This window comes from Papaver somniferum, chromosome 6 (genome assembly GCF_003573695.1).
Source record: "Papaver somniferum cultivar HN1 chromosome 6, ASM357369v1, whole genome shotgun sequence".
NCBI classification, from domain to species: Eukaryota; Viridiplantae; Streptophyta; class Magnoliopsida; order Ranunculales; family Papaveraceae; genus Papaver; species Papaver somniferum.
This window is the reverse complement of record NC_039363.1, coordinates 165,231,777-165,240,717: the sequence shown is the minus strand read 5'-3', so window position 1 is coordinate 165,240,717 and position 8,941 is coordinate 165,231,777. Positions and strand designations below refer to the sequence as shown.

At 35.8% G+C, this 8,941-nt stretch overlaps 2 protein-coding genes across 2 annotated transcripts; both read left to right on the top strand.

Moving 5' to 3' along the window:
- The first annotated feature begins 4,875 nt into the window (after nt 1-4,875).
- Nucleotides 4,876-6,420, top strand: LOC113286377 (protein MAIN-LIKE 2-like). The gene is made up of 2 exons (XM_026535010.1): nt 4,876-5,699; nt 5,791-6,420. Exons 1-2 carry the CDS (start codon nt 5,292-5,294, stop codon nt 5,848-5,850), a joined length of 468 nt encoding a protein of 155 aa, XP_026390795.1. The 5' UTR covers nt 4,876-5,291; the 3' UTR covers nt 5,851-6,420.
- A 935-nt stretch (nt 6,421-7,355) lies between these two features.
- Nucleotides 7,356-8,334, top strand: LOC113291745. Its single transcript, XM_026541240.1, has 2 exons — nt 7,356-8,057; nt 8,152-8,334. Exons 1-2 carry the CDS (start codon nt 7,356-7,358, stop codon nt 8,332-8,334), a joined length of 885 nt encoding a protein of 294 aa, XP_026397025.1.
- The last annotated feature ends 607 nt before the right edge of the window (nt 8,335-8,941 follow it).

Sequence of the window (8,941 nt, the reverse complement as noted above, 5' to 3'; positions counted from 1 at the left end):
GATAAGAGGCGCGAGTAGCAGAAGACCGATTTTATGCGGGCATGACAAAGAATTCTGCAAAAACCCTAAAAAGAAAAGCCTTAGGTCGAAAAAAAAACTGGGAAGAAATAATATATAATTATTTTAAAAAATAGTTCATACCTTGGAGGTGGAATGATACTTGTACATTAAGTAAAATATCGACTAATTTTTTAAGAGTATTATATTATTAACTAAATGTAATATAATTGCACGCATTCCAAGTATTAATCACACTTACAACTACTTCTTCTTGCAGTACAACAACCAACGTTCTCCTGGTACTTAAATGATAGACGCATTTATGTGTCTAATATAGCTCAATTGTATATATTGTTAGTGCCCGAAATTGTACTTATTATGGTATTTTATTTATTTATAGGTGTTTTTAGAAGAATAAGGCTTTGCGGCGAATTTGGCTAAAAATGCGGCATTTGGACCTCCGTTGATAAAGTACCGGACGCGCCCCAGAAGTGTACCGGAAGTACCCCAGAAATGTCCCGGAGGAACCCCGAAAAAAGTGCGGAAAAAAATGTCCCAGAAGAATTGTTATACGGACCCTTGATTTTGGATAACGGGTAACCTAATTACTAAGGGGTAACCCATTCCCCGGCAGCAGCGCCAAAAATTGATGTTTTTGTAGATTGTGGTAAATAGAGTATCGTTCTAACTCGGACTTGTGAAGAATTTTCGAAAATTAAATAAAATTGTTTTAAAGATATAAGAAGGTACCAAGTCTCAGGATTCCACCATTGATCAATCAAGAGATAAATTCTATTCAATATTCATGCAAGTTTCTTTTTAAAGTGATTCTAATATTTGCCTATGATAGATTTTTGAAGTAATAATTGTAATCACCAAGCATAAAACATCAAAAGTTTGCAAAACCAAGCATGTTTCATCAAAACGATTCACAACAACTCAATAAAAATCAATAAATCTTTTAAGTTCTATGCAAATAATCATGTAAATAATATTGCAATAAATAAATAAAATAGAATTATACCACTTTTCATGAAACAATGGCTTCCTCCATCGCCTTGGCTAAGATGTTTAGCTTCTCATATTAATCACTTGCTCAAAATACATGTTTTATAGCTCAAAAGTTGATTAAAAAGAAGTAAACAACCCAACAGAAAAATCACAACAGCAGTTTCTGTTGCGAAGGCACTGTTGAGCCGTTACAAAAGAAGGTTTAGTAACGGAAGAAGAAAAACTGAGTTCTGTTACAAAGGCGCTGTAGTGGTGTTGCAAATTTGAGACGGTGTTCTTATTTGCAACACCTGTTCTTCAGCAGCAGGAAAATATTCGACAGTTTCTGCAACTTCTCTGGGCTCTGATTTTTCGTCTCTGCAGCGCTCCAACCTTCTCCAAGATCTTCCACCCGCAACTATGAACTATTGGCTCTCTATTTATAAATCACAGGCACCTTTAAACTCTCCAAAAACACATCGAAATTTCTCTCTTTTGTTCTTGGCAGTTACGGCAATAATCTCTTGTCAAATTTGTTTCACGCGTTTTCGATCTCTCCCAATGGTATCAAACTATTCCCTAGGTAGAATATATCCTGTTTTGATAATTCACTTGCCTTAAATCTCTTTGAACAACCAAAAATAATCCAAACAGGACCAGTTTCCTAATTCGACTCCAATTCCATTTTCCGGCTATTCTATCCCAATTCAATCGATCCAGTTGCTTCTAACGATCTTCTTAGGCCATATAGAGTTGAGTCCAACCAAATTCAAGTATTTAATCTCCCTGGAAAGTCTTCAAAAATCGATCGAAACTTCAACAGCAGAAAAGAGTAATTTCCCGCCAATTTTTTTGTTTAAAACGTGAAGATGGTGATGCCCCCTATCCTGCTCTGGTCTCCCTTTAGCAGCTGCCTGGAAATGGGTTACCCCTTAGTAATTAGGTTACCCCTTATCCAAAATCAAGGGTCCGTATAACAATTCTTATGGGACATTTTTTTCCGCACTTTTTTCGGGGTTCCTCCGGGACATTTCTGGGGTACTTCTGGTACACTTCTGGGGCGCGTCCGGTACTTTATCAACGGAGGTCCAAATGCCGCATTTTTAGCCAAATTCGCCGCAAAGCCTTATTCTTCTAAAAACACCTATAAATAAATAAAATACCATAATAAGTACAATTTCGGGCACTAATAATATATACAATTTTGGAGGTGGAATGATACTTGTATATTAAGTAAAATATCAACTAATTTTTTAAGAGTATTATATTATTAACTAAATGTAATATAATTGCACGCATTCCAAGTATTAATCACACTTACAACTACTTCTTCTTGCAGTACAACAACCAACGTTCTCCTGGTACTTTGACTGCATCATGAACTATTGGGGATGGAATACAACTTGATTTGAATTTTAAATAAATCAAACTAATACTAAATCATATTTTAAGAAAGTTTAATATGTAAGAAATTTGTTTTTTTATTTCTCTAGTAGCATTATTGTTTTATATATTATTTGGGACCTAATAATCATTAAGCGAAACTTTTTAAATGTATTATTTTATAATTTTACCGAATTTATTATTTTAGCAACGATGGCCCGATTAAGGACTAGGAAATTTTATTATTTTAGAGAAATTATATCATCGACTATTACTTTAAAGAAGTTATATTGTAATTGGTTTGTTATGTGCACACTCTTTAAAGGAGTGTGCACAAATTTAGACTCGAAAATTTTATCTAGAATTTTTCTTTTACGCTTACTTATCCATGTCATCTTTTTTATGAACTTGACCCACCACGTCGTAGCCCCAGCGGTTTTAGATTGATCAATACATTAGGAATTCTCCTAAATCCTCTGCATAACCGTTCTTTCCAAAAAACTATCCAAACCTAGATTTTCTTTCTATCCAATCTTCTTCAAACCAAGATTTACTTGGATTCAATCTGATATATCATATTCTTTTCTAGTAAATTTGGGTTTGTAATTGTATAATTAACTTTTCTTGTTTTCAATAAATATCACTTTGTGATTAGGTTTTAAGTTTTTTAGAATTTACTTTTATGTTTATGTTCTTCTGTATGCAATGGCTATTCCATTCCTTGTAATAATTTCAATTCTGTGCGCCATTAGTGCGTTTTATTATAGCATTTGCACTCTTATATTGAAATCCGATGATATTCAAGCACATCTTTGAAGACAATCAATTCCGACATGACGATGATCAGGCTTTATATAAAGAAGATCAATGGCTATCAGAATGGATCGTGATTACAAGGATTAGCGGAAACTACTTCTATAACGGATTTTATCTTAATAAAGAAGAAGCCTTTAAATGGTTGAAGATTAATCAAAATACCATTAATCATATTAGTATTTTCCATTTTTCTTGGTTTCATGTAGATCAAAGAATTAATATTGTAGATTGGTTATATCAGTGTGCAATGTATAATGATGAAATAGCAGGATATGTTTATCTACCACTTCTGTCATGTAACAATCCAAATCTCAATTTAAGTTCCATCAAAAAAAAAATGAAAATTTCATCAAAAATGTCTTATTCCTATGTGTCATGTAATTTTAAGACCACCCCTTGCATTCGAAATGATTTTTTTTTTATATCAGACTCCAATTTTTTTTTTGAAGCATATAAGAGCATCTGCAATGGTGCGATCAAACCCAAAGATCAAAGACTAAATCCAACGACTAAATTTGGGTTTAGTCAGTGGTGAGACGCTACTGTGCATGATTAAATTTGGTGGAGCGGAAGTATAAGAGTTCGTCTGATATGGGGCATAGGCATAAAATCCGCTTGGGTGGGACGTAACTAATATTTACGCCTGAGGTCTGGCATAGGCTAAAATTACGTTTGATGTGGGGCGTAATATATAAAACCGCCTGATGGAGAGACGTAACTTTAAACTATGCCCGATGGGACGCAGGAAGGAAGCTCCGCCTGGTTTTCTATGGGACGTAACAGCTAACTACGTCTGATGCATGATGGGGCGCAAATTGGAAGATCCGCCAAGTTTTGAATAGGATGTAACTAACACTTCCGCCCCACCACACACCCATGCCGCACGCATGAATTTTCAACATGATTAACAGATTTCTCATATTTTCAGCCATACTCTCATTGTTTTCATCGTTTTTTCGAGACCATCTTTTGTTTTTGTTTTTACATCTTGTCACAGAAACTATAGAGCTTCTTATCTACCTTGTTCTATACCTTCTCCTTGATTTTTTCTCTACTATTCGTTCCCTAACTTTAATCTTTGCGGGCGATGAGGTATGTAATCTCGTTCTTTTATTATTTCAATTTCTTCACATACAAATCAAAAAATTGATTTTTAATAATTGTGTAATCGTTTTACTTTTGGATGTTGATATTGAGGATGTAAAATTTTTAATGGGTGTTGTTCGATTTTGGATTTAGAGGTAAAAGAAATATTGCTATTAATCCCTAATCACGGGTTTTGGGTTTAGAACAAAAATTTTAATGGGTTTTGTTCGAATTTGCTGTTGATATTACTATTAATCCCTAATAAAATTAAACCCAATTTTGCTATTGATATTGATATTGCTATTGATATTGATATTGATATTGCTATTAATCGACATGTGTAGCACGAATTTGAATTTAAACCCTAATAAAATTTAACCCGAAATTGAGTTTATATGTACACATAAGTGAATCTAATTGCATGTGAGTTTTTTTATGCCCTAGTATGTGATTCATTGTGTCTAGTTGATGATTACTGTTTGTTGTTGATTAATGTTTGGTTAATTTGATGATTGTTTTGATTGATTCAGAAGGTAAATATGTTTATTGTATGTGTACAGATATCGATTTCCATGTTCAATAATCGCATAAAGACGAACAAGAAACAAAAATGTGTACTCAATGATGAATACAATTTAATCTCTGCTGGTCTAATTAAGGAGGTTGATGTTCCAGGGTTAGGGAAATTTCCTGTCGTGGAAGATGATAAACCACACGCTTGTACGGATATCACGGTTTCAGCCAACAACAACTCTCAGTATACACATTGTGGTAACCTGTATTCGATCATTACTCACTATAAGGTTATTTCTACACTTAGTCCTAGAGTCAAATATATTATTGAAAAGGCAGGATGGGATAGACTGCTGAACATGGAAGTGGGCGAATGTCCGCATGCCATGGTCGAATATATTGTGGAGAGTTTTTGGGATACGACTAATACTTTCATTTCCCTTTTGGTGAGATGGGGTTTACACCACTTGATTGGGTCATGTTGACAGGAGTGAAGATTGGAGATGGGGTTGATGTTCCGTATGATTCTGAAAAATATCAATTTGAATATGTCTGTGATAATATTTTTCCAGATATCCAAGATGCGTCGCTTTGTGCAAAAGGCACGTCGTGGAAATCTAATTCAATTACAGTTAAATTCATATTTCGTACCAAAAAAATTACGTGAGGCTGAAAATGATAAAGCCATTGCTGAAAGAGTAGCAACTGCTTTTTTTATGTATGTTTTGGGACAATTTTTGTTTTCTAATGCAAAGAACTATATTGATGTTGGATGGTTAGCTGCTTTTGAAGATCTTGATGCAGTTTCCACCTATGATTGGGGTGTTGTCGCTTTTTCGAGATTGTATGCGGCACTCCGTATAGCTGGTCGGAAACGGAAGTCGCTGAGCGGTCCCTTCCAAGTATTAGAGGTAATATCTTTTGATATACTTCTTATTCCTATCAAAGTTTAATTTATTGGGTTGAGCAAAATTCATTTTGTTGGTTGCTATTTTGATTTAGTTTTGGGGATACGAATATTTGGGCATATGTGCACCCGAGCTAGTCCAACCTTCTGGATGATCAACACATATGACCTAGATGTAGTAGGTGGAAACCAAAGAAGAAGGTGGTTGATATTGTCCGTTGTAGAACTTTACTTAATAAGTTGAACGCGAACCAAGTTACATGGCAACCCTGGGAATCATGCAGACAAATTCTTGATTCTGAAATTGGAAAAAAAACTATCATGCTATCAAACACCAGGGTTATATTTTCTTGGAATGTCGTTGTGAGTATTATTTAATGGCTTTTATGAAACAATTATTATTAGATTGCAATAACACTGTTATGATACTAAACTTACTTACTTCATGCATACTCCCTTGTTAATTGTAAAACATAACATGTACCCTGGAGAAAGGTGTTGGAGGCAAAACCATCCCACCTATGTTGTTTCCATAGATGACCATACAATAGTTGGGGATATCGATGATAAACAAGGAAAACGCCTAATCGAGGAAGGTTGGGTAGATGCAGTAGATATTGTGAAAGTTGTTTCGTATGATATATATATGCAATATTGGCGAAAGGTAACTAACTATAAAGATTATGTAACATATCTCGATTGGGATGTTCCATTATATGGGTATGACTGTGAGCTTCATAATCACACGATTGAAAAGCCGGTTGAACATATACCTATTCCTCCTACATCATATATCCCCCGTAAGTATAAGTTGAATATTAAATTTTAATTTCATAATAATATGTGCTCATGTTATTTTTATGTGACATGATGAATGTTATTCATTTTATCAAGAGCATGCCCATTTTGGTCATCAATTTGTCATTTGTGGCACGGCAGCACCCGTCTTATTGAAATGGTTTGTCAGTAGAGATGTTTCCACAGGTGCCCCTTCAAGTACTTTTACATTAAATCAAACAAAGGAGCAATTGGACATTAGGAGGGCGAATGTTGCGGAAATAGAAAGACTAACACATCAGAACCACATGTTGGAGTTACAACTCTCTCATTTGCATATGGCACCACAATCCCAACCTACTCTTGGATTCAGTCAGTTTTCCCAAACAATACCACAACCAGTTTGGATGAGTATGGCACAAGGATCAGCTTCAACAATGGGACAAGGATCAGCATCAACAACGTCGTCAATTAATCGCACTTCGAGAGTCAATATGCCTTTTAACCCTCCGCGTTCGACGTCTTTGGATGAGAATAGAGATGATATGAACGGTTAATTTCAAGTTACAGTGTAAGGTCATTTCATAAAGTGACAAGTTATGCTGATAGTTGTCGTGTTGGTTTTTTAATCGTTAGTGTATAGTCAGTCGAGATGGTGTCATTAGAGTGACAGTGAGTGGGCGGTCCCGGTTGTCATAGAGTGACAGTGAGTGGTCTTCTCAATTGTCTTAGAGTGACAGTGAATGGTCTTCTCCACTCTGAGTGTGTAGACGAATCTTTCAGTATGTCTACTTTTTTCAATGTCTCTTATCTTATTTTCTTTATAAGTTAAACACTTCGTCTTCATTATCTACAAACCAACACACCATTTCTTATGATTATAATGGAAACCTACGAGATCACCTCAAACAATTGTTCTTCAAGTTCTTCTTCTTCTAATAATAATAGTTTCTATTCCTCTGATGATGATGCAGTAGCAATTCATCAAAATAACATGGCTATTAGTTTGGTCCTCCTAGTTACAAATTCGCGATGTCCTCAAACTCGTATCAAATTATGGAGGAATCGAAATGAGGGAGCTGAACTTCTATGGAGAGACTACTTTTGCCCGAACCCAACTTTTCCACCAAATGTATTTCGTAGAAGATTTAGAATGCGTCGACAATTGTTTAATAGGATAGTTACAGATGTTGTGGGAGTAAATCGTTATTTTGTTCAAAAGATTGATGCATGTGGAGTTATGGGATTGAACCCTCATCAAAAAGTAACTGCAGCAATTCGAATGTTATCTTATGGATGTGCGGCTGATGTACTAGACGAGTACTTATGCATTGGAGAAACTACTGTTCTGGAAGCTACTCGTTGGTTTTGTATTACTGTTGTCCACTTGTATGGCAAAGAATATTTGAGTAAACCAACTGCTAGTGATGTTGAACTGCTGCTTAATCAAAACAGAAGTAGGGGATTTCTAGGGATGATGGGTAGTATAGATTGCATGCATTGGAAATGGGATAAATGTCCGTCGGCAGAATCAGGGGCTTACACATCGTATAAAGGGAGCGAAAGTATTGTGTTGGAGGCTGTGGTGTCGTATGACCTTTGGTTTTGGCATGCATTTTTTGTATGCCCGACTCAAATAATGATATTAATGTGATGAACCGTTCATATGTTTTTCGAAGTCTTGTCACGGGAAAACACCACCAGTTGACTTTGTGGTAAATGGACATTCATATGATATGTCGTATTATCTCGGTGATGGCATTTACCCAGAAATTGCTACTATTATTATGTCCATTAAACATCCAGAGGGAAAAAAGAAAAGAAAACTTTCTGGGATGCAAGAGGTGATGAGTGCCATATAATGTATATATTTATCCCTTTTTGTTGGCATTTAACTCATCTTTTATGCATTAATTCTACATTTTATCCGATATTCTGTATTTTCATTGTTTTCAAGAATAAATATTTTTATTAATTAATTTTGCATTTTTAGGTAATAAATAAAGTCTGGATGACTTGCGGAGCAAAAAGAGCAGAAAAGTAGTGAAAAGCCGGGAGAAATCACGCAAGGAAACCGCGAAAAATGGTGCGCACAACCTCATTTTCTACACACAAAAACGCCTCCGTTCTCAGCCATCAGATCAGTTCTCAGAAGCATTCGATGGTCGCTCCTTCATAGAGCATCAAAATCTGAAGTCTCTGCCAAACACCACAGCGCTGAAATTCCAAGCCTTCAGATTAGATGGTAGTTGAATCCAACGGTTGCTCCCTTGCTGTTCATCAAAGTTTGATATCTCCGCCTTACACTACAGCACCTAACCTAATCTAGCACCGTTCGTTTCGTTGTATCCCTTCATCCGACGGTCGCTCCTCGCTTGCCTCCGCATCACCGTCCGATTCACCTACCAGCTTCGCATCCAGTGACTCAGATTCGCCAACATCGAAATTTGATATCCCGCCTCACACACT